This window comes from Myotis yumanensis, unplaced genomic scaffold (assembly GCF_028538775.1).
Source record: "Myotis yumanensis isolate MYYU_CA2020_CCGP unplaced genomic scaffold, mMyoYum1.0.hap1 SCAF_35, whole genome shotgun sequence".
Taxonomy (NCBI): domain Eukaryota; kingdom Metazoa; phylum Chordata; class Mammalia; order Chiroptera; family Vespertilionidae; genus Myotis; species Myotis yumanensis.
The window spans coordinates 506,785-533,965 of NW_027223786.1; the positions used below are offsets into that span (position 1 = coordinate 506,785).

The 27,181-nt window shown below is 41.1% G+C and overlaps 1 protein-coding gene across 1 annotated transcript in view; it reads right to left on the reverse strand.

Moving 5' to 3' along the window:
* Window positions 1-534: 534 nt before the first annotated feature.
* Window positions 535-27,181, reverse strand: part of LOC139000855 (nucleotide sugar transporter SLC35B4-like) — a 38,411-nt gene continuing 11,764 nt past the window's right edge. Inside the window, exons 2-6 of the mRNA XM_070402843.1 lie at window positions 24,198-24,311; window positions 3,160-3,262; window positions 1,770-1,819; window positions 824-905; window positions 535-648 (exon numbers count right to left, since the gene is read on the reverse strand). Coding sequence (XP_070258944.1) covers window positions 535-648; window positions 824-905; window positions 1,770-1,819; window positions 3,160-3,262; window positions 24,198-24,311 — 463 coding nt within the window. The remainder of the gene's footprint in view (window positions 649-823; window positions 906-1,769; window positions 1,820-3,159; window positions 3,263-24,197; window positions 24,312-27,181) is intronic.

The window sequence follows — 27,181 nt, forward strand, 5'->3', positions numbered from 1 at the left end:
GTCTCAACCTGTTATTGCCAGCACAGAAAGCACTTGGCAGGAGCATCACCTCTTTTTCTCACAACGGGAGGGCCAAGCACTACAGGAATTGTCTCATTACTTCCACAAAGAGATACAATTCCGAGGAGATTCTGCTGACCAGTCAGGTCTGGGAACACTGCCATGTGGAACAGCTAACTTCTGAAGAAAATAAATCTAAGATTTAGCAATGGGTCCCTTGGAGACTTAGAGTCCACTGCTACAACGTGCCCTTCTGAAGAAGCCTGTACTCAGCAGACAGGTCATAAAGAGACGGATGACAGCCAAGCACCCACAGGGTGCTGGGCAGGCAGGCAGGTGCTTTTCTTCCTAGATCAGTGGCAACAGAGAAACATGGCTCCATGTCACAGAACACACCACCATGACCTCGACGTTTCCTTTCTGTCACTTCTTGAACACTGCGGTTCAGACTTATGATCCCAGGTGCCTCTCTCCTGTGGCATCATTTGTTTAGCTAACACTTCTTGCCAAGAAACATGTCCCTTAGGAGAAAACTCAGCAAACAGAACTGCAGAGGCAATTATCATTATTGTAACTAGCATACTTGCCTCGTAACCACCATGTAAATGCCTGGAATCCTTCATTCTCACTCAAGCTGGACTGGGAAGTCTAGGGAATAAGAAAAAACACTAGGTACAGAGACCAGAACCACAAGCAATGGGCCTGGACACAAGGGAAATGTTTGCTACCTTTTTCTCTCCCCCCTTTGTATTATTAGTAAGTACCTGGTGCCTGGGCCCCATGGCAAGCAGTGAATATAAATGATTTGTGAACCGATTCTTACCACCTGCTTTGCTGACATGGAAGTGCAAATAAATATCCCCCCAGAAACCAGGGCAATGGAAGCATATTTGAATATACTGTATCTGCAGAAATAAGAACAAGAACACATTAGGAAGGCACAGGTACCAATTTCCACAGGATGTTTTCAGTAGATGGTGCCTGAGAGTATAAATCACCAGCAGAGCCCATGTAAGTCTTCATGTGCAAGGATCAGGGTGCCCACTGGTTGCTACACACACCCTTCCTTGGTGTTGCTTAACATAGTTTCTAAAAGTTTGTGGACCAACAGATTGTTTCATTGGCGGGGGGAAGGGAAGACCAGACATGACATTCCATTGGTGACAGTCACATAGAACAGTTCCGACACTTTTCATTCTATCTTCTTGGCCACTTGGGCTTTATTTGGAATTTTCTTTGCACTAAGTGCACGATTAGTCCTTCGTTCACTGTGTTGCACTAATGAACACCTTCTCTGACTGCACTGTCCCACACAACTATGAGCCTGGAAATGCTCCATCCTGGGCTCTCCAATATGGTCACCAACAGCCACATGTGGCTACTGGGCAATTAAACTCTGACCAGTGAGAATTGGAAACTAAATATTTAATTTTAAGTAATTTAAATGTTAAATGTGAATAGTCACATGTGGCTACTGGTGACCACAAGGGAACTGAAATTCTCAATCAATTGGCTTCATAGGTTAGGATGGATCTAAGGACTCAATGATGCTAAGAGCTAATTCTACAGAGAGAACACTGCTGCACAGGTGGGACCCCCTACCTGGTCAGCTGCTCCAGGAATGCACATCATTGTCACAGAGAGAACTCAAACAAAGAAGGCCAGGAGCACGCCCCCTCTAGCAGGAGAAAAGTAATCCACATGCCTAGCCTATAGGTGGGGCCAAGAATGTGCTTCCTAAACATAAATTATAAAAGCATATTGTTTACCTTTTCTTCAAAATGATAATCCCTAGAATCATGTTGGCAATTAGAGAACCCTGTAAAAGGAGACAAGAGGAAGTTTTAGTGCACTAGGGAAAGACAACATACTTCAAGATAAAAATGAACATTGCCAAGAGGGGAAAACATCTGGGCAGGAAGAGATTAGGATGAATAATTAGTAAGGTCCAGGTGTTCTTATGATGGCAAAAAGTATAAGCCATAAAAATCTATCTTGCAAAATAATTACGCCTTTTAAAGCTGACAATGAAGATAGCAATGATCAATTCTCAATAACTACTCATAGCTGAAGCTTATTACAGGCTTATTTTTGTCAACTTTTCCATCTAATTTATAAGAGCTTTTACTACGTTTCTCCTCCCCCCTGCATTTTGAGGAAAGAAGTTATGTGGAGATCTCTCTTTTCTCTGGAAAGGTGTCTGTCCTTCATCAAGTGCTCATAGAAAGTCTACTATGTGCTCAATGCTGTGAGGGTCATCTTAGTCATTATAATTAGCTCTGGGAAGTGCCTTTAGAAATAACACATTTGATATCACAAAAAACTCAGACCACACCAAAATGTTATAATTCTAATCCTCACCCATTTTGTATTCTTCTGCAACCCTAACTATACTTCCCTTGAAGTCTTTTCTGCCTTCCAGGGAAAACTGTTCTTATCTATATACTGAACACAGTTCTCTCACCATACATGAGGCAAAGAAAAAACCTCTACTGCTTTGGAAGAAGCATGCCTCCAAGAATTTTTCTTTATTTAATTATCTCAAGTCTCTGATTAAAAAAAAAAAATCAAGAAGGAAAAGGGTCTGGCTGTGGCATGTGTTTCTCAATGGTTAGAGTGTGGGCCTGATCACTGAAGGATTGTGGGTTTGATTCCTGGTCAAGGGCACATACCTGGGTTGCAGGTTCAATCCCCGGCCATGGTCAGGGCACATACAGGGAGGCAAACAACCCGTGTGTCTCTCTCACATCGATGTTTCTCTCTCTCACTCTGTTCAACTCTCTCTATAAATCAATGAAAAAATATCCTCAGGTGAGGATTAACAACACACACACACACACACACACACACAGAGAGAAACAAAATGAAAGAAGGGTCTGTTTCATTTACTAGAAATAAATGTAATTTTATGTAAGAAAGAAACAAAAAGTGATGAGAAATGTTAAAGAACATTCATAGGAAGTTTGAATATAAAATCAACCAGATGAAGGAAATTAAAAGTTAAAATCTGCTTCTCAGGAAAATGTTAACTTTCCTTTTATCAATCACCCATAAGACCTGAGATAGATAAAAGTAAACCATCCACTTTCACGTTGCTCTCTTTCGGCCTTCTCAGACAACAGTCAGCCTCTGCTCACTGATCTGAGCAGCAGTATTCACAGATCTAAATATTATGTGCAGGGGCATGGCGATGTTGAAGTTCAGGGCATAGTTGTTCACCAAGCTGACCGTGAAAAACATAGTCACCATGACGGCATAGTATCTGAAATGCAGAGGCAACAGCTTACCACACAGAATCTACTAGTTCAAGAAAATCAAATAGAGAAGGAAATAAATACCTCTAGTTAAAAGTATTTTGCTTATTTCCTCTTTATTAAAATTGTATCACTATTATAATTTGAGTAGAATAATAAGTACCTATAAAAATACTTCACAAAGCCAAATTAACATGGAAAAAGTTTAAATTGTAGAGTATGTTTCAAGAAACACTATTTTAATATGCTTCAAGAATACATAGCAACTAAAAATTAGGCTTCAAAAATGTTACCTAATAGCAATTGTTTTTTTTATTATTATTCTATTGATTTTTTACAGAGAGGAAGGGAGAGAGAGAGCTAGAAACATCGATGAGAGAGAAACATCAATCAGCTGCCTCCTGCACATCTCCTACTGGGGATGTGCCCGAAACCCAGGTACATGCCCTCGACCGGAATCGAACCTGGGACCTCTCAGTCTGCAGGCCGACGCTCTATCCACTGAGCCAAACTGGCTTCGGCAGCAATTGGTTTTTAAAAGTAAATGGGGAGAGATGACATCAGCATCATGGAAGAGTGAGAAGACTCCATTGTTTCTCCTCTTAAATTTATCTCAAGACAATTATAACTCAACAAAGATCCCGTGCTCAGCACACAAACACACCTGAAATATTTATGCATTAGCACATCTGAAGGTGGGCATGTTGAAATGAGTAGGGAAGGTGGGATGGGAGAAGGACAGGAGGAAAGGGGGGACAGGGGAAGGACAGGGACGTGACCACAGATTCAGTTTGGTGCCCATCCTGGCTCCAGCGAGCAAGGAGCACAACAGTGGGGGAGAAGTCTGGCTGCAGCCCTCACACTACAACCTGGAGGGTCAGAGGGACAGAAGCAGTTTCCTTCCTAGAAAAGGCATTTCCCTTCCGCCCTCCCCATTAAGGCAAAGCTGGTATTGAGGTGGCTGGGAAACCATTACTGTAGGGGTGGAGCAGAGCCATAAGATCTCTACCTCAAATGCACACACAGAGAAACAACCCATCAAATACCATGAACAACAGGGTAACTTGGGAGCACAGAAAGGAAATGAAAAATCTCCAGGAACCAAACTCAAAGGCATGGAAGACTGTGGTTTAAATGACAGAGAATTCAAGACTGCAATTACAAAGAAACTCAACAATATACAAGAAAACTCAGAAAGGCAAGTCAAAAGTTCAGGAATACAATTAATGAGCAAAAGCAGTACTTTACAAAGAGATTCAAACTATAAAAAAAGAAACACATTCTGTAGCCAAAGAACTCAATAAATGAGACAAAGAATGCACTAGAGAGCGTTGGAAACAGAGCAGACAAGATGGAAAAAAGAATTAGGGAATTTGCCCGGCCAGCATGGCTCAGCAATTGAGCATCAACCTATGAACCAGGAGGTCACGGTTCAATTCCTGGTCAGAGCACATGACCAGCCTGCAGGCTCCATTCCTAGTGCAGGGTGTGCAGGAGGCAGCCAATCAATGATTCTTTCTCATCATTGATGTTTCTTTCTCTCTCTCCCTTCCTCTCTGAAATCTACAAAAATAACCCGTGAAGAAAAGAGAGAACTGAGAGTTAAAATTTAAAAACTAAAAGCAATATAAGGATAATAGATACGGTATACCAGAAGGAGAAGAGAGAGAGGAGGGAACAGAGATCCCACTTAAAGAAATAATTGACAAGAACTTCCAAGCCTATGCAAAGAACTAGATGTTAGAATAGAGAAAACTAACAGAACACCTACTTATATCAATGCAAAAAGAGCTTCCCCAAGACTCATTTTATTCAAACTGTCAAAAATCAATGACAAAGAAAAAATTCTTAAGGCAGCCAGGAAACATAAAGATTAACCGACAAAGGAAACTCCATTAGATGATCATCACCAGACTTTTCTGTAATGTTTTCAGTAGCAACACTACAAGAGAGGAGAGAGTGAACGAAAATATTTAAAATATTGAAAGAGAGGAACCCATCAGCAAAGGATAAGATATTCAGCAAAGTTATCCTTTAGACATTAAGAAGAAATAAAGGCTTTCCCAGACAGACAAAAGCTGAGAGAATTTACCACCGTAAGACTGCACATAAGAAATGTTGAAAGGAGGTCTTCTACTGGAAACAAAAACACAAAAGTACACAAAAACATGAATAAGATGATTAATAGATAGAAGCAGGAAACTGAAAATCTATTTCAGAGTAGTTTATTAAATAATCTATACTAATAAAAGAGTAATATGCTAATTAGAATGAGAGACCTTCCAGAGACCTTCTGAACGTCCTTCTGGACAAAGCCGGGGGCTTGGCCAGCCTGCAAATGGCCCTCAGCCCCTCACCCAAGTTGGTCACGCTCCCCAGCAGAGACCCCCACCCTGATCCGGGACCCACTTCAGAGCAGACCAGGCAGCCCCCACACGTGCACCAGGCCTCTATCTATACTAATAAAAGGGTAATATTAGTAATTAAGGGTAATTAGACTGGGAGACCTTCCGGGAGACCTTCCAGATGCCTTTCTGGACAAAGCCATGGCAGCGGGGCCAAGGCAGAGGCAGTTAGGGGTGATCAGGCAAGAAGGGGAGGGCAGTTGGGGGAGATCTGGCTGACGGGGGGCGGGCAGTTGGGAGCAAGCAGCTTGGCAAGGGGGGCCAGTTGGGGGCGAGCATGCCAGCAGGGGTGCAGTTGGGGACGAGCAGGCCAGCAGTGGGGGACAGTTGGGGTGAGCAGGCTGACAGGCAGAGTGGTTAGGGGCGATCAAGAAGGCAGGCAGGTGAGCGGTTAGGAGCCATCAGTCCCAGATTGCGAGGGGGATGTCCGACTGCCGGTGTGGGATTGGGCCTAAACTGGCAGTCGGACATCCCCCAAGGAGTCCCAGATTGGAGAGGGTACAGGCCAAGCTGAGGGATACCGCATCCACCCACCCCCCAGGCATGAATTTTATGCTCCGGGACACTAGTTATAACATAAAGGTTAAAGGGGGGAAGGGCATTAAAATAATTGAAACTATTGCAGATTACAAGTTCACAACATAAAGAGGGATAATTTGCAACAACAAAATGATAAAAGAGAAGGAAGAGGATTGAATAGTACAGGTGAATGAAGAGGCAATCAGAAGAAAAAGGACTGTTATATGTATGTATGTATGACATATTTTGCACAATCCTAATGGTAACCACAAAACAAAAATCCAGAGCTGAGATACAACATTAATAAAGAAGAAGAAATGAAGAAGAAAATCATAGAAAACTGTCAAATTAAAATAGCAAAAATAATTATAAGAGAAAACAAACAATGGAAATAGAACAACAAGAAAACAAAGGATACAATAACTGTGGTAAATCTTCATATATCATTAACAACCCTAATTATAAATGGATTGAACTCACAAATCAAAAGGCTCAAAGTAGAGGTATGGATTATACAACAAGACCCAACTATATGTTGCCTGCAGGAGACGCTGCTCAATTACAAAGACAAACACAGGCTCAAAGTGAAGGGGCGAAGATGATACTTCAAACAAATGGCATCCAGAGAGAAGTGGGTGTAGCTGTACTTATATGAGACAAAACAGATGTTAAGATTTAAAAAAAAAAGAAACAAGAGACAAAAATAGACATTTTATAATGGTAAAGGAGACAATTCATTAAGAAGACATAACACTTATTAATATGTATGCACCCAACCTGGAAGTATCAAGATATATAAAGCAATTACTAATAGACCTAAGGGAGAAACTGAGAAAAATAATATTATAGTAGGGGACATGAATTCCCCACTGAGAGCAATGAATAGATCATCCAGACAGAAAGTCAATAAGGAGAAATGGGCCTTACATGACACAGCAAGGTGAATCAACTTAATATTTATAGAATTTTACATCCCAAAATGCCAGAACACACATTCTTTTCAAGTGCACACAGAACATTCTCAAGGAACGAGCAGGCCGGCAGTGGGGGGCAGTTGGTGCGAGCAGTCCAGCGGTGGGGGGGGGGGGGCGGGCAGTTGGGGGCGATCAGGCTGGCAAGGGGGGGGGCAGTTGGGGGTGAGCAGGCTGACAGGCAGAGTGGTTAGGGGCGATAATATACTGGATAATAAAACTAATCTCAATAAATTTAAGAAGACTGATATCATACCAAACATATTTTCTGGGAAAATCACAAATATGCGGAGATTAAACAACATGCCACTAAACAGCTACTGGGTCAAAGAAGATATAAAAGAAGAGATCAAAAGATACATAAAGACAAATGAAAATAAAAATACAATATACCAAAATTTGTGGGATGCAGCAAAAGCAGTACAAAGGGGGAAGTTTAGAGCATTACAGGTCTAGCTCAAGAAACAAACAAAATTTCAAATAAACCACCTAGCATTACACATTTAAAAACTAGAAAGAAAAAGTCCAAGATGCTGGCAGCATAGGAGGTCTGAACTCAACCCCTCCCATGAGCAAACACAAATATACACATATATACAGAGTAATTACTCCTGCAAGATAGCTAAGGGCTTCATAAAGAGTTTCTCAACAACAAACAACAACTGAATGGAGAAGGCTGGGAAAGCCACAAGCCCTCTGGGAGCTGCAGGAACTCCATAGCCTGGAGGCACCTGTGAACACCTTAGGGCAGGCAGGATATCTGTTCAGGGGCTGTGGCTTGCCTGCAAATCACAGCAGCTTTCCCAAATCTGCTGCCCAATCCTTTTGCCTCCAGGAAAGGGAGCAAGCAGGAACAACTCAGTGGTGCAGATGCCTGGCCTCCCTGCTGGGCTCCAAGTTGGCACTAAAGCCAGAGGTCACTTCTACATAAGACCACTTTCTGTACAACAAATGAGAGAGACTCTATAGAGAAGTCTGGGGAGCCACTGGAGCTCTCTGGAGACTGCGGGGATTATCCCTTGTTGGAGGTGCCAAAGAGCACCATTGCTTACCCCCCCCCTTCTGCCTCCACAGAGTGGGCGGCAGGGGCTCTATCCAGGTACTCTGGCCTACCAGCAAGGTAACTGCAGAGTGTACCTGACACATCACCCAAACCCATTTCAGTCCCAAACAACGGGAGCAAACAGGATCAACAGTTCATTACTACATGCACCTGGCCTCCCTACCTGGAGCCATTTCAGCTCAGTGGGCCAGTGTCCACGACACCTTACACCTGCTCGGCTCCTCTGGCTGACCAAAATCACCCGACAGACACAGCCTACACCAAGGACCCTAGTACATAAGGCCACTTTACAAAGAATGGGAGAGAGGGCTATTTCATCTAATTCATAGAACAAACACAGACACTTTAACTAAATGAAAAGATGCAAGAATTCTCTCTCAAATGAAAGAACAAGAAAAATGTGCAGAAAAAAAGAAAAACCTAAGGAAATGGATATAAGCAATTTGCCTAATAAAGAATTCAAAGAAATGGTCATAAAGGTGCTCACCAAACTTGAGAGTGACATAGAAAAACTTAGGGAGAACTTCAACAAAGAGGTAGAAAGGATAATAAAGAACCAACCAGGTCTGAAGAATACAGTAACTGAAATGAAAAACACATTAGAGGGAATTAGCTAATACAGAAGAACTCATCCTGAAGACAAACAATGGGAATCAACCTATCAGGACAGAAAACAGAAACAGAATTTTAAAAAATGAGGATAATTTAAGGACCTCTGGGATAACATCAAGAACCCAAACATTAGCATTATAGGGATCCCAGAGGAGAAGAGAGAAAGGAACAGAAACTATATTTAAAGCTGGGAAAGGAAAAGACACCCAGGTCCATGAAGCACAAAAGTTCCAAACAAAGATGAACCCAAGAGACTTACACCAAGACATATTGTAACTGAAATGGCAAAAGTTTAAAATATAGACACAATCTTTAAGGAAACAAGAGGAAAACTGAATTACACACAAAGGAAACTCCATAAGGTTATCAGCTGATTGCTCAGCAACAACTTTACCAGCTAGAGGAAGTGGCAGGACATCTTTAAAGTTCTGAAAGAAAGAAAACTACACAATAATTTACCCAGCAAGGTTATCATTCAGAATTGAAGAAGAGATAGTTTTCCAGAGAAAAGCAAAAACTAAAGAAGTTCATCACCATTAAACCAGCTTTACAAAAAATGTTAAAGGGACTTCTTTAAGCAGAAAAAGACAGGCCATATTCAGAAATAGGAATATATATATATTAAAGGGAAAAATCTCACAGGTAAAGCCAAATATTAAATAAATACAGTGAATCACACATTGAAAACATACTAAGATCAAAAGAAAGAAGTATCAAACACAACTCAAACAATAAGTAGCCAGGATATACAAAACACAAAACATAACACCAATAGCATACAGCATGGATGGGGTAGTAAAATGTAGTCCTTCTAGAATATATTCACCCTTAAATGCTTATCAACTTAAAACAGACTGTTATAGATATACATAGACCTCATGTAAACCACAAACCAAAAACCTACAAAAGATATACAAAGAAAAAAGAGAAAAAAAACCCAACTACTGAAAACCAGCAAACCACAAGGAAGAGCTCAAGAGAAGAAACAGAGAACTATGAAAACAATGAAAACAATTAACAAATGGCAATAAGTACATACTTATTAACAATTATTTTAAATGTAAATAGATTAAATGCTCCAATAAAAAAAATAAGGTGGCTGAATGGATTAAAAAACAAGACCCATCTATATGCTGCTTACAAGAGACTCACTACAAATCGAAAGATGCGGACTGAAAGTGAAGGGATGGAAAAAGATATTCCATGAAAAGAAAGATAGGGTAGCGATTTCAGACAAAATATACTTTTAAACAAAAATATTTTAAGAATACAAAGAAGGACATTACATAATTATAAAGGGTTCGATCCAAGAAAAGAATGCAGCAAACATAAATATCATAACTATCACATCCAACACAAGAACACCTAAATGTATAAAGTAATTGCTAATGGCATAAAGGGAGAGACCCACAGTATTACAATAGTACAGGATTTTAATATCCCACTCACATCAATGAAGAGATCATCCAGACAGAAAATCAATATGGAAATAATGGCCTTAAATGTCACTTTAATCCAGATTGATTTAATATCATTTTTAGAATATTTCAAACAAAAACTGAAGAATACATTTTTTAAGTGTACATTGAACAATCTCTAGAATAGATCACATATTACACCACAATATAAGCCATAATAAATTCAATAAGACTGAAATCATATTAAGCATCTTTTCTGATCACAATAACATGAAACTTAGAAGTCAACTCCAGCAAGAAAATTGGAATGTATCAAAAAGAAAGTCAAACAGAACATCAAAAACTATCATAAAAACAAATGAAAATGAAAAAACAACTTTTCAAAATTTATGGGATACAGTAAAAGCAGTTATAGAATAAAGTTTATAGCTATGCAGGCCTACCTCAAAAAAAAAAAAAAGGAAAATCCCAAATAAACAATTTAAGTCCACACCCACAGGAATTGGGGGAAAAACCACCCAAAGTAAACAGAAGCAAGGAAACAGTGAAGATCAGAGAAGAAAAGACAAAATAGATATTTTAAAAATTGAAAAGATCAATAAACTAAAACACTGACTCTTTGAAAAGATAAACAAAATTGCAAACCTTTAGCCAAACTCATCAAGAAAAGTGAGCCCAAATAAATAAAATCATAAATGAAAGAGAATTTACAAGTGATACCACTGACATATAAAAACTCATAAAAGAATAATACAAACAATTGTTTTCCAACAAATTCAACAAAATAGAAGAGATGGATGAATCTTCCAGAAGTATATAACCTTCCAAGCCTGAATCAGGAAAAATGCAAAATCTAAACAAACTGATTACTAGCAATGAAACTAAAGCAATAATTTTTTAAAATTTCGAACAAATAAAAGTCCAGGACCAGATGGCTTTATAGGTGAATTTTCAAAGAAGAATCAACACCTACTCTTCTTAAACTATTTCAAAAAATTGAAGAGGAAGGAATGCTTCCAAACTCATTCTATAAAGCCAGCATTATCCTGATAACAAACTCAGACAGACATTACAAAAAAATAAAATTACAGGCCAATACCTGTGATGAACACAGATGCAAAATTCTCAACAAAATATCAGCAAACCAGATTCAACGATACATTTTTAAAAAGTATACATCATGATCAAGTGAGATTTATCCTAGGAACACAAGGCTGACTCAACACCCATAAATCGATCATCATAATATATCACATTGACAAAATAAAGGGTTAAAACCATATGATCATCTCAATAGATGCAGCAAAAGCATTTGACAAAATTCAACAAAAAGCTCTCAACAAAGTGAGTATACAAGAAACATAGGCTATATATGATCAAACCTATAGGTAATATAATACTCATTGGTGAAAAGCTTAAAGCTTTTCCTCTAAGATCAGGAATAGGACAAGGATGCTCACTATCACTAGTTCTATTCAACATAGTATTGGAACTCCCATCTATAGCAAACAGACAAGAAAAAATAAATAAAAGACAACTAAATAGAAAAGGAAGTAAAGCTCTCATTATTTCCAGATGACATAACCATAAGGACTGAAAGAAAAAAAAACAATTAGAATTAATAAATGAATTCAATAAAGTCACAGAATAGAATTAATACACAGAAATCAGTTGGGTTTCTCTACACCAATAACCAATGATCAAGAGGAGAAATTAAGAAAACAATTCCATTTACAATTGCATCAAAAGCATAAAATACCTAGAAATAAATTTAACCAAAACCTGTATTATGAAAACTATAAGACAATGGAGGGGAAAAAAAATTGAAGGGCAAATAAATGGAAGAATACACCTTGCTCATGTAATGGAAGGATTAATATTGTTAAAATGTCCTTATTAAAGGAAGATACAGGTTCAATGTAACCAATATTAAAATATTAATGGCATTCTTTCAGAATTAAAATGAATCCTAAAATTTATATGGAACCACAAAAGACTGAAAACAGCCAAAGAAATTTTGAGAAAGAACAAAGTGAGAGGTATCACACTACCTGATATCAAACTATTATTATTACGCTACAATACTTAAAACAGTATGGTACTGGCATAAAAACAGATGTATACATCAATGGAATATAATAGAGCAACGAGTAATAAATCCTTGCTTATATGATCATTTAATCTACAATAAAAGAGGCAAGGATATACAATGGGGTAAAGACATTCTCTTCACTAAGAGGTATCAGGAAAAATGAACACATTAAAAAAAAGAGAGAGAGAACTAAACCACTTTTTTATACCACATACAAAAATAACTCAAAATGGATTAAAGACTTAGATATCAGACCTGAAACAATGAAACTCTAGAAGAAAACATAGGCAGTAAACTCTTTGACATTTCTTTAGCAATTTCTTTTTGGATATGTTTCCTCAGGCAAGGAAAACAAAAGAAACAATAAACAAATGTGACTACATCAAACTAAAAATGTTTGCAAGGCAAAGGAGACAATCCACAAAACAAAAAGGCAACCTACTGAATGGAAGAAGATATTCGCAAATGATACATCCTATAGGGAATTAATATCCAAAATACTGTACTTAAGGAACTCATACAACATAGCACCAAAACAAAACAAAAAAACTAATCCAATTTAAAAATGGGCAGAGGACCTGAATAGACATTTCTTTAGAAGACATACACATGGCCAACAGATATATGGAAAGATGTTCAAAATCACTAATCAGGAAAATGCAAATTAAAACCACAATGAGATATCACCTCACACCTGTTAGAATGGCTATCATCAACAAATCAGCAAATAAGTACTAGTGATGATGTGAAGATGCACTGCTGGTAGGATTATAAATTACTGTAAACACTATGGAAAATGGTATGGCAATTCCTCAAGAGATGAAAAATAGAATTGCCATAGGACCTATAAATTGTTTTTTGGGGGGGAGGTATTTATCCAAAGAAAACAATATCACTAATTTGAAAGAAATATGCACCTCAATGTTCACTGCAGCATTATTAATAACAGCCAATATAGAAGCAACCTAGATGCCCATCAATAGATAAATGAGCAAAAAAATGTAGTGAACATATACAATGATATATTAGTCAGCAATAAAAAATAATAAAATCTTGCCATTTGCAACAACATTGAGGGACCTAGAAGGTACTATGCTAAGTGAAATAAGAGAAAGACAAATACTGTATTTCAGTTCTGTGTGAAATCTAAAAACAAACCACACCAAAAGAATGAACAAAACAATACAAACAGACCTATAAATATAGAGAACAAGCTGATGGTTGCCAAATAGGGTTGGGGAAGGTGGTGAGAGGGGGATGTAAATTTTTTTTTTAATTAAATTTTTAAAAAAGCAACAAGCTATTGAATAACTATTGGGTCAAAGAAAAAAAAGAAGAGATCAGAAGATGCATAGAGACAAATTAAAATGAAAATTCAACATACCAAAAATTTTTGGATGCAGCAAACGTGATATTAAGAGAGAAGTTTAGCTTATTAAAGGCCTATCTACACTAATAAAAGAGAAACATGCAAATTGGTGTCACTCCACTACCCTTCCGATTGGCTAATCAGGGAGACATGCAAATTAACTGCCAGCCAAGATGGCGGCCGGCAGCCAAGCAGCTGATGTGAACAGGGAGGGTTGCTTTCTTCAGTTATGGAGAACTCCAACGTTCCCTGCCTGACTTGCCGGCCTCTCAGCTGCAACTCTAAGCAACTATGTTGCAAATATAGAAACTAAACAAAACCCCAGAAACCTGCTTTACTCAGCCGGGCTTCAGCCAGCTGGACCGCAACATTGTATCAAATACAAAGGTAAACAAAGGCCAGAAAGCTCCTTTCAGCAGCCGAGGCCTCAGAGCTAAAGCTGGCCCAGAATAAAAAAAAAAGAAAGAAAGGGGCAACTGGGAGCTTCAGTCACCCGCCAGCCTGAAAACGGGCCTCAGCCCCTCACCCAGGCTGGCCAGGCACCCCAGTGGGGACTCCCACCCTGATCCAGGACATCCTTCAGGGCAAACCAGCCAGCCCCCACCCATGTACCAGGCCTCTATTCTATATAGTAAAAGGGTCACCAGGATCTACCGGCACCAGGATCAGCAGAGACGCGAGGCCTCCGGGCACCGGGATCAGCATGACAGGGGGCAGCACCCAAACCCTCTGATCGCCCTGCAGCTCTGTGTGTGACAGGGTGCAGGGCCCCAACCCCCTGATCGGCCCTGTTCTGTGGGTGATAGAGGGCAGCGCTCCAACCCCCACCCCCCGCCCCACGGGCCCTGCTCTGTGTGTGACAGGGTAGAGCCATAACCTCCCCATCGGCCCTGCCCTGAGTGTGACAGTGGCGACACCCCAAACCCTGATCGGCCCTGCTCTGTGTGTGACAGGGTGCGGCGCCCCAACTCCCCCCCCCCCCACAGGCCCTGCTCTGTTTGTGACGGGGTAGAGCCATAACCTCCCCATTGGCCCTGCCCTGACTGTGACAGTGGTGGCGCCCCAACCCCCTGATCGGCCCTGCTCTGTGTGTGACAGGGGGTGGTGCCCCAACACCCCGATCGGCCCTGCTCTGTGCATGACAGGGGGTGGCGCCACAACTTCCCTATCGACCCTGCCTTGAGTGTGACGGGGGTGGTGCCCCAACGACCCAATTGGCCCTACCCTGAGCATGACTAGGGGTGGCATCACAACCTCCCGACCTGCCCTGCTCTGTACATGACAGGGGGTGGCACCCCAACTCCCCAATTGGCCCTGCTCTGAGCCTGACCAGGGGCTGCACCTAGGGATTGGGCCTGCCCTCTGCCACCCGGGAGCAGGCCTAAGCCAGCAGGTCATTATCTCCTGAGGGGTCCCAGACTGTGAGAGGGCACAGGCCAGGCTGAGGGACACCCTCTCCCCCCCTCCCCCAAGTGCACAAATATTTGTGCACCGGACCTCAAGTCTCAAAATAAAAGAAATTTTAAAAATTAAATTCATCTTAGCAAGTAGAAAAAACATCTAGAAAAAGAAGAACAAATAAAGCTCAAAGTCAGTAGAGGAACAAAAATAATAATAATCCAAGCAGAAATAAATGAAATAGAGAACAAAAAAAGGATAGAAAAAAACATCAATGAAATCGCTGGTATTTTGAAAAGATAAACAAAATTGACAAACCTCTAGTTAGATACACTAACCAAAAAAATGTAAACAGACTCAAAATCAGAAATGAAAGAGAAGTTACAGTGGCCATCACAGAAATATAAATCATTATACAAAAACACTATGAAAGGCTATACACCACCAAATTCTATAAAACTAAAAAAAAAATGGTAATGTTCTTAGAAATATACAACCAACATAGACTGAACCATGAATTGGAAAACCTAAAGAGAGTGATCACTAGTAAGGAAAATGAAACAGTAACACTCAAAGAAGACTTAATACTAATCCTTCTCAACCTCTTCCAAAAAATTGAAGAGGAGGGACTACTTCCTAATTTATTTTATGAGACCAACATTCCCCTGATATCAACACACAAAAAGAAGATTACAGGCTAATATCTCAGATGAACATAGATACAAAATTTCTAAACAAAATATTAGCAAATATAATTTGCTACATAGCAAATATAATTTAATACATTAAAAGGATAATACATCAAGATTAAGTGAGGTTGCCCAGTCAGTGTAGCTCAGTGGTTGAGCAATGACCCATGCACCAGAAGGTCTCAGATCAATTCTTGGTCAGGGTTGTGGGCTCAATCCCTGTTGGGGAGCACAGGAGACTTGGTTGGAAAGTTTGTAAGGAGGACATTCTGAGAGGGGAAAAAAAGTGTGCTGAAGGCAGACTGCCCTGTTTATTGGAATTACGACTTAGGGGAGTGCCAAAGGCCACACCCCTAATTATTCCTTGACCTTTCCAAACAAAAAGTCTGTGCACGTGCAGACCCCTGGATGTTTACTGGAATCCTTATGCTTAATCTTTGGGTGTCCTTGCTTAAAGGACACTGCAAACACATGTGTCCTCCCAAGATTACTTACCCTACTGATTGTATCTAAAAGATAAACTTTATCTCAAACTGCTGCTACAATAAAAGCCTAATGAGACAGGTGATCCAGGCTGTCTGGTTCCTTTAGCCAGGCAGTCCCTTAGTCCTCTCTTTCACAGCAAACATTGTGTAAGAGTAATCATTCATCTGTCACTCAGGGTGTGCTGGTCAGCCCTAACAGATCCCCAGGGGGCGTGCAGGAGGCAACAGATCAATATTTCTCATCGATGTTTCTATCCCCCACTTCCTCTCCTTTCCTCTCTCAGAAATAATTTCTATATAATAAAAGCCTAATATGCTAAGTGTCGACCATTCATTCGACTATTCAACCAGTCACTATGATGCACACTGACCATCATGGGACAGACACTCCAGCTAGTAGGTTAGCTTGCTGCTGGGTCTGGCCGACTGGGACTGGGTGAGGTGGGCTGAACACACCCTGGAGCCTTCCTGTGGTCCCTCCCAGCCCCGATTGTGCACCAGTGAGGTCCCTTGGCCTGGCCTATGCTCTCTCACAATCTGGGACTCCTCGGGGGATGTCCGCAGGCCAGGCCGAGGGACCCCACCAGGGCACAAATCCGTGCACCAGGCCTCTAGTAAAAACAAATTGGAAAGATTAAGTAGGGTTCATTCCCTGGATGCAAGGATGGTTCAATGTTTGCAAATCAATCAATGTGATAAACCACATTTACAAAATAAAAGATAAAAATCATATAATCATATCAATAGATGCAGAGAAAGCATTTGACAAGATACAACATCCACTTATGATTAATATACTCAATTATATGGATATAGAAGGAAAGTATCTCAACATAATAAAGGCCATATATGACAAACTCTCAGCTAATATCATATTCAACAGTGAAAAACTGGACGTTTTTTCTCTAAGATCAGGAACAAAACAATGATGCTCACTCTTGCCACTGTTATCCAACATAGTACTGGAAGTGCGAGCCAGAGCAATTAAGGGAGAAAAATAAATAAAAGGTATCGAAACAGAACTGTCACTATTTGCAGACAACATGATTCTGTATATAGAAAGCCCTAAAGATTCCACCAAAAGACTATTAGAAACAATGACAAATACAATGAAGTAGCAAGATACAAAAACCAATACATAAAAATCCACTATATTCCTATATGCCAGGGGTCCTCAAACTTTTTAAACAGGGGGCCAGTTCACTGTCCCTCAGGCCGTTGGAGGGCTGGACTATAGTTTTAAAAAAACTATGAACAAATTCCTATGCACACTACACATATCTTATTTTGAAGTAAAGAAACAAAACGGGAACAAATACAATATTTGTATTTGCATGTGGCCCGCGGGCCATAGTTTGAGGACCACTGCTATATGCTAACAACAAAATACCGGAAAAATAAACAAAACAATCCCATTTACAACTGCAACAAGAAGGATAAAATACCTAGGGAGAAATTTAACAAAGGAGGTGAAAGACCTGTACACTGAAAACTATAAGACATTGTTGAAAGACACTGAAGAAGACACAAAGAAATGGAAAAATATCCCATGTTCATGGATTGGAAGAATAAACACTGTTAAAAGTGACCATTACCTAAAGTAATATACAGATTTAACACAATCCCCATCAAAACCCCAATGTTATTTTTCACAAAATAAGAACAAAAAAATCCTCAGATCTATATGGAACCACAAAATACCCTAAAATAGACAAAGCTACCTAGAGAAAAAAGGACAAAGCCTGATGTATCACACTGCCTGTCTTAAAATTATACTACAAAGCTAAAACAATCAGAAAAAGAGACATACAGACCAAAGGAACAGAGTTTAGAGCCCAGAAATAAGCTCACACATACTAGTCTATGGGCAACTAATAGTTGACAAACAAGACAAAAGCACACAGCAGAGAAAAGAAAGTCTCTTCAATAAATGGTGCTGGGAAAACTGGAAAGCCACATCCAAAAGAATGAAACTAAACTGCTATTTGACACTATAAACAAAAGTTAGCTCAAAATGGACCAAGGACTTGAATATAAGACCTGAACCAATAAAATACATAGAAGAAAACCTAGGCACTAAACTTGTGGACTTTGGTCTCAGAAGGGCTTTTGTGAACTTGACCCTAAAGGCATGGGAAATGAAAGCAAAAATAAATGAATATGTCTACTAGTACATCAAACTAAAAAGCTTCCACATAGCAAAAGAAACCATCAACAAAACAAAAAGGCAACCAACTGAATGGGGGAAGATATTTGCAAATGATACCTCTGATTAGGGCTGATACCAAAAATACATAAAGAACTCATACAAATCAACAACAACAACAAAAAAAAAACACCAAACAATCCAATTAAGAAATAAGCTGAGGCTGAACAGACATTTCTCTAAAGAGGACATATAGATGGACAATAGAGATATAAAAAGATGCTCGGCATGACTAATCGTCCGGGAAATGACAATTAAAACCACAATGAAATATCATCTCACCTCTGTCAGAATGGATATCAGTAAATCAAATAAGTGCTGGCGAGAATGTGGAGAAACAGGAACCCTCTGGCATTACTGGTAGAAATGTAAATTGCTGCAATCACTATGGAAAACAGTGTGGACTGGTTCCTCAAAATATTAAGAACAGAGCTACCACATGACCCAGCAATCCCTCTTCTGAGTATCTACCTAAAAAGTTGGAAAACATTTATCTGTAAAGATATGTGTATCCCTATGTTCACTGCACAAGACCCAAGATATGGAAACAACCTAAGTATCCTTTGACAGATGATTGGATAAAGAAGATGGGGTACATATATACAATGGAATACTACTCAATCATAAGAAAAGATGAAATACTCCCGTTTGCAAGAACGTGAATGGATCTTCAGAATATTTATGCTAAGTGAAAATAAGACAAAGAAGAACAAGAACGGTATGATTTCACTCATATGTGGGATATAAGAAAAAACAAACAAACAAACCCCAAACTCTTAGAAACAGACAACAGAATGGTGATTATCAGAGGGGAAGTGGTAAGAAGGGAGAACAAAGAGGGTAAAAGGAGTAAAATATAGTGACAGAAGATTTGAGTTGGGTGGTGAACACACAAAAGAGTATACAGATGTCATAACTTGTATGCCTGAAATTTATATAATGCTATTAATAACAAATTTATTGTTACCTCAACATACTTAATTTCAAAAATAAAACTAAAAGTGAATAATTTTTTTGACTTTTTAAAAATATATATTTTATTGATTTTTTACAGAGAGGAAGGGAGAGGGATAGAGAATTAGAAACATCAATGAGAAACATTGATCAGCTGCTTCCTGCACACTCCCTACTGGAGATGTGCCCACAACCAAGGTACATGCCCTTGACTGGAATCGAACCTGGGACCCTTGAGTCCGAAGGCTGACGCTCTATCCACTGAGCCAAACTGGTTAAGGCAAAGTGAATAATTCTTACTACTGTATCACTTCTTTTTATAAGTTTCATATACCTCTAAAGAACTTAAAAATGCTTAATTCTCTCAAATACTTCTTCTATACACTTGTTTATACTATTAATTTTCACTATTTCTAAAGAAATTATTTGCTAAATCAAAGGTTACTTTCAGCCTAGCAACTCTTAATAATTATCTCGCATTTGGAGTGGCCTCCAAATTAATGAGGACATCATTTAACTTGTACAAATATGTTTTTAAAAACCAGCCCCCCCCCCCTCCTTGCCGAATCCGGTTTGGCTCAGTGGATAGAGCATCGGCCTGCGGACTGAAGGGTCCCAGGTTCAATTCCGGTCAAGGGCATGTACCTGGGTTGCAGGCACATCCCCAGTGGGAGATGTGCAGGAGGCAGCTGATCGATGTTTCTCTCTCATCGATGTTTCTAGCTCTCTATCTCTCTCCCTTTCTCTCTGTAAAAAATCAATAAAATATATTTTAAAAAAAAACCAGGGCCCCGGTTTTTAAGACTTATAGATCTATAGATAAAAAGAACCACACAAAAGCTAAAAAGAAAATCCAGTAACCCTAGTACCTTAGAAAAATAAAGAGATAAATACAAATAAACAAATTAATTAAATAGTTTTACTTTTGTATGAACCCACTTTGAACTACAAAATACTTTTACAATGCCTTTCATACATACCAGGTTATACCAAATAAAATTAAGATGCCTTTTATACATATCACATTCAACCACATGAAATTACCATACTTTTGTAGGTCAAAAAGGATTGAATGTCAGTAATTTCATTTTATTCAACCTAATACATTCAATTGGAGCAAAAATTGGAGCAAAAATTATATATCCTAATATATAAAAAGCTTTCACTACCAAAACAACCGGGCTGACGACCGAAAAGGCTGTGTGGGGCGACAAGACCGGCAAGGGGGTTACTGAGGGACAACCAAATGAATGAATAGAAGGCTGCGTGGGCAACCAGGCCGGCAGGGGGGGGTTAGTGAGGGATGACCAAATGACTGAACAGAGGGCTGCATGGGGTGACCAGGCTGGCGGGGGAGGAGGCAGTTGGGGTGACCAGGCTGGCGGGGGGAGGGGGGATTAGTTAGGGGTGACCAGGCCAGCAGAGGGAGGCAGGAAGAGATGATCAGGCTGGCCAGGAGGGCAGTTAGGGGTGAACAGGCTGGTGGGGGGGGGGGGGAGTTGGGGGAGACCAGGCCGGCAAAGGGGGCAGTTAGAGGCAATCAGGCAGGTGAGCAGTTAGGAGCCAGCGGTCCCGAATTGTGAGAGGGATGTCCAACTGCCAGTTTAGGCCCAGGGATCAGGCCTAAACCAGAAGTCAGACATTCCTGGAATGGAGAGGGTGCAGGCTGGGCTGAGGGGACCCCCAACCATACACAAATTTCTTGCACTGGGCCTCTAGTATCTATAATAATAAAAACATACTATGCTAATTAGACCGGATGTCCTTCCTGACGACCTTCTGGACAAAGCCGGGATGCAAGAGAAGCCTGAGTCAAGGGTGCCAGAGGGAAGCCGGTGCCGGCAGCCAGGGGAAGGAAGGCCTATCCTTGCACAAATTTTGTGCACCAGGCTTCTAGTCTACACTAATAATAGACAAACATGGTAATTGACCAAACCTTCGCTACGATTCCCATTGGCTAATCAGGGCGATATGCAAATTAATTGTCAACAAAGATGACGGTTAATTTGCATACGTAGGTGCAATGCTGGGAGGCGAAAGGGGAAGGACGGAAGAAGCCGCCTGCTGCTGACAGTGATTGGAAACCCAGGCGGCCCCCAGGACCATGATTGGAGAACCGGGCCGCCTTTGCCTGCCCCCCGGCCAGTGATCAGAGAAGCCAGGCAGGGCAGGGAAGAGGCGGACGCCAGCAGCCGCCTCTTCCCTGCCCCGCTTGGCTTCTCCGATTACTGATCACTGGAGATTGGTGATCAGAGAAGACCCAGAAGCCGGGCTGTGTTGCCGCTGGGGACCCGATCTGGAACCGCGTGGGGAGCAGGAGGCAGCTCTTCACCTGGAAGCTTAAGCCCAAGGTGGGAGGTGCCATTTTCTGTACTGAAAGGCAGGGGGCGTGGCTAAGCACAAGGTCCACCATGTTTGCATATGGAGAGGGGGCGTGGCTCAGAGCAGGGTGGCGCTACGTCTGGAGAGAATGTTGCTGAGGCCAGGTGTTCGCCTCAGAATGCGAGAGGCAGGAGAGGAGTGCAAGGTACAGGAGGTGCGGCTTCTGGCAAGTGAAGGAAAAGGGCAGGTCGCCCAGCCACGACACCGTTCCAAGCTTCCCGGCCCAGGTTTTCAAATGTAAATATTACTTCAGATGTTGTAGTTGCACGTAGTTTATTCCCTTCCCCTCATCTTGGCTGTTAAAGTCATGCCCAACCCCTGGGCAGCCAGGCCTCACGTTCATGGCACAGACGAGGTTTGGTTCTGGGGTCACCCCTTAGATTTTAAGTGGCTGCTACACTTGGTCGATAGGAAGAGTGAGACTTTAGCCCTGAAAAGATGGAAGGCTTGGGGCAAACAGTTCCCTTGAGGGCTCAGCCCACTTTCGGGCCATAGGCACAGGGAACGTCCAGGGCAGCGCCCAGAGCAGGCATTCATCTGAGCTCGGACGAGGCCATTTTGCAGCCTCCCTGTCCTCTGTCCCAGGTGGTGGGGGCTGTGACTGCCTCAAGGCTGCTCCCTGGAAGCCATTCTCCCCTCAGCCTGTAGCTGTAAAACAGCGCACACGAAGAGAATCTTTTTTTGTGCCTCATGTTAAAAAAAAAAAGGGTGTGTGATTCCTCACTGTGTTCATTTGTTAAAAAAAAAATGCTCTTAAGACCCCGGGCAGTGAGGCAGCCCAGCCCCAAAGAAAGTATATGCACAACATTGGTCACAGACAACAATATAGTGATGGCCAGAGAGAAGTGGGGGACAAGAGCTGGGTAGAAGGGGCAAAGGGGGGGAAATAGGGACATCCTATCCTATCTAATAAAAGAGAGACATGGTAATTAGCCGTAACTCTGCTACCCTTCCCATTGGCTAATCAGGGCAATATGCCAATTAAATGCCAGCCAAGATGGCGGCCAGCAGCCAGGCAGCTTGAAGTGAACAGGAGGCTTGCTTGCTTCAGTGACGGAGGAAGCCAACGTTCCCCGCCTGCCGCTGCCGGCCTCTGAGCTTGCACTCTAAGAAACAATGTTACAAATATAGAAGCTAAACAAAACCCCAGAAACCTGCTTTCAGCCAGCCGGGATCTCATAACTGAAGTTGAAACAGTGTTTCGATTATAGAACCCAAACAAACCAGATACCTGCTTTCTGTAGCCGAGGCCTCAGAGCTCGGCCAGCTTTAGCTCTGAGGCCGCCTCGCTGCTGGAAACATCGATGCAATGTTGCGGTCCGGCTGGCTTTCAGTCTGGCTGGTTTCTGGGGTTTTGTTTAGCTTCTTATTTGCAACATAGTACATAGTTGCTTAGAGTTGCAGCTGAGAGTCCGGCAAGTGAGGCGGGGAACGTTGGAGTCCACAGTCACTGGAGCAAGCAAACGTCCCTGCTCGCTTCAGTGCATGGCTGTCGGCCGCCATCTTGGCTGACAGTTAATTTGCATAAGGATACGCTGATTAGCCAATGGGAAGGGTAGCAGTCGTACGCTAATTACCATGTTTCTCTTTTATTAGTGTAGATACTGTTGTCTCCATCACAGTTATTTAAAGTGTTGTGGCAGCAATTTTATTCTAAATATAGGCTCCTGGAGTTTCACAACATATTAAATTCAGAAAATGAATATAAACTCTACTAATATCTTTGATACAAATCTTATAAATGGATCTCATATTCCTTTTATATAAGTACCAGAAAAGCTCTTAATTTTTAAAAAATTTCTCTTTATCGTTGAAAGCATTACAAATGTCCTGTATGTGTTTTTTCCCCATTGACCCCCTCCACCCAGCACCCACCTCTCCCAGGCTTTTACCACCCTATTGTCTGTGTTCTTGGGTTATACATAAATGCATATAAGTTCCCCAGAGAATCTTCCCCTTCCACCCCTAACCCCCTCCTTTCCCTCTGAAGTTTGTCAGCCTGTTGCATGCTTTTATGCCTCTTGATTGGTTTATTTTGTTCATTAGATTCCACAAATGCGTGAGATAATGTGATACTTATCTTTCTCTGACTGGCTTACTTAGATTAGCATAATACTCTCCAGGTTCATGCCCACTGTTGCAAATGGTGAGTTCTTTCTTTTCTTACAGCTGTGTAGCATTACAGAGTGTAAAGGTACCACAGCCTTTTTATCTGCTCATCTCGCTGATGGGCATTGGGGCTGTTTACAAATCTTAGCTAGTGCAAATTGAACTGCTATGAACATAGGGGTGGATATATTCTTTCTGACTGGTGTTTCTGAATTCTTAGGCGATGTTATTTTAAGACAAACAAGGTTAAAAGAGACTTCAATGTACATACCTTATTGGAATAGCTGGCTGCTTCCTCCCCAAATTGGCTTCAAAGAGGAAGCCTTCCACAGCAATAAATAAAAATGGTGCAAATGTCACAATGTTCCCGCATCCTGGATGCTTTCTGCATAGTGAGGGACAAAAAGAAAAAGACACAAAAGACTGAGATAAAGGCCACTGTTATATTAACAGTTCAGAGTAACAGGGAGATAGATTTCCATTACCCAATGTCCTCTCAGTTTTCATGTCCCATGGATCACATACATTGAGCAATATACCTCACAGAGAAGAATGTCAAGCCTTATTTCACTCTTCCAGGCCATCATGAAGGACCACTCTGATACACTCTTCCTGGAACTATGACACAACCTTCCTAGTAAACTATAGGAAGTTGGTCAGACAGATGTTCTTTTTGAGATCTTCACTTACGTAACCAAGAGGACTTCATTTAGGATCCTAGTCAGCCTATACATCTCATGCTCAGGTCTCCTAGAAACATTTATATATCCTCCTGACCAGCAATCTCCAAGACTACAGTCAGTCAAAGACTCATATCCAGGGACATTGCCTTCGCTCCTGTATAGGGGCAAAAACTGGTTCTTAAGGTGGGAGAAAGCTTTGTATTTTGTAAGTATAAAGTACAGATATATGTACAGTACATAAACCCATATACAGTGTGTCTGTGGGGGGATGACTAGGAAAAAAATGTCTAAAAGGGGGGTTTAGAAGGGGGTGGGGAGAGTGGTAAGAAGCAATAATGAAAAGAATGAGGACACTGCTATAGTCTACTATTCTCCACAACCTTTAACACAAATATACTGAAGCATAGTAATTCCTCCTTTAGAAAACTGCTGTTTGAACTACTTGTTATTCTTAGACAGTCTCTTATTGTGTAGGTCAACTCTGTTATTTTTAGATAGTCCCTTCTTCTATAAAAGAATTGTTTTAGTTTGAATAATAGAAAAAGATAAAAACTTAACTGTCTGACCTTGCAAGCTAGCTGTCTAACGTAATAGGTGAATACTGACAATGATTCCCATATTCTCATGCCAAGTGTTTGTTCATTATGTATCCAAAGTTACAAACTGTCTGCAAAAATCACCTACACAAAGCTCTTTATAAAATCTGCAAAGCGATCAAAAGATATAAATAGAGAGAACTTCCTCTATGTTTGGGGGTTCAGAAGTTGACAGCGGTATTCTGCTCTGAACCTGCACGCAATAAAGATGACTCCTAACTAATTGACTCATTAAGGCGTCTTGTCTAGCTCGCTGATTTATGATACAACAGGATTAGGCACTCAGTGAATTGTTACAGTTAAGCCCCCCTTGTAAAATCTCTTAACCTATGAATGTCCCTCTCAGGTATGTTGGCAGTTGCTGGGGAAATGGAACCAACTATGTTCGAGGGTAGTCTGGGAAATGGGGCAAGTTGGTATTAGTAGCTAGAGAAACGGGACAGTGTTGATTAATGTACCCCAGGTAACTTTGTGTGTGTTTAGCCAACCGCTTTTGGGAATAAAAGGCTGGCATGGAACCAGGGTCAGTGCTGTCGTGGGAGAACACGCCTGTGGCAGCCGCTGGCCAGCTTTTCAATAAATCCTCAGCTTTTCAATAAATCCTGCTTAAGACCTAATTGGAGTTGGTGGTCTTACTCTCGCGAACATTGGTCCATAACAGAATGTTCATGAAATTCAATCGAAGCTCTTCAGTGATCTAGAAGGGATGGGGAATCTTTCATGGTGACTTAGGGAAAAATGTACAAGAGAAGAATTCCTTCTGGAATCCCTCCTGAGGCACGCTGAAAGGAGTTACTCAAACCGTGTGTGTTATTCTTGAGCTTGTCCTCCATGAGGCTCTGCTCAACCATTGGAGGAAGGTCAAAGTGAGCAGCTAGCTGCCTTTGTTTTCCTGAAGCTTCCTGGTTGCCCATACTACCCATATCCCCACATTACAAAATTCAGCCTTCGTATCCTGCATCTTCACCTTCACCCAAGGCATTTACCCACAGGTACTGAGTAGAGGGGTGTAATTATATTACTACATATTAATACAATGCTATTAAAAAAAACTCCATCCTCTGTTAGTGGTTTTAGTATTGAATAGCAGTGCTGAGCATACAAATTCCAAAATACACCCATCAGGCATAAAAATAAATAGCTCTAAGCACAAGCCTTTCTTGTATGGAGCTATGCTGACATCTAAGGCAGAGCTGTTGCTACTCTTTAGGCTCCACTGCCTATGAAAACTACAGCTTTATATTCAATTCGGTGATTTCTTTTAGCACCTCTTACGTTCAAGGGACAGGGCTAAAGGCTGCAGGAATCCATAAATAATCATGTAAGACATTTACCTCATTGAAGGAGCTAATTAAAGCCACTAGCCTCACTATGAGTTAGGGGAGAAGGAACCTGAGCTCTAGATAGTTCCTGGCACAGTCTTCACACTTAGGCTGCTCCTTAAAACCATGTGCACTGGGAGCCTCCCCTCCCAGTTTGGACTGGATTGGTCTGGGGTAAGTCCTGTACTTTTGTAAGCTTCCCACTTGATTCTCATGTGCAGCCAGAGCTGAGAACCCTAAGGTAGGTCTGGGGGAAAGGACAGGAGGGGTGAAGGTGTGTGTAAGATGCACAGGCAATCTTTATGTGCTGACACAGGGTTGAGAATTACTGCATTCCAGTGGCTAAAAATACACAGTGACATTCAAGACGCAGCTGTCACTTACCCAGTGACATGGAAGTTGATTATCCTATCTACATCTAGTTTTCTTATCTTTCAAATGGGAACAGTAGGAGTGCCTACTATCTCATTGGTTTTACTGCAGAGCAAATAAGCCAGTCCCTGAAAAGCACTTCCCACAGTGCCTGCCAAGCAGGGAAAAAGGCAGACTGGGACTCTAGGATGACCAAAATGTTGCATCTTGCATATGAGAAGGTCTTCAATTGAATATAGTAACCTTTTAAAATGTGTTTATATTGACCGTTTTCTTCTCACC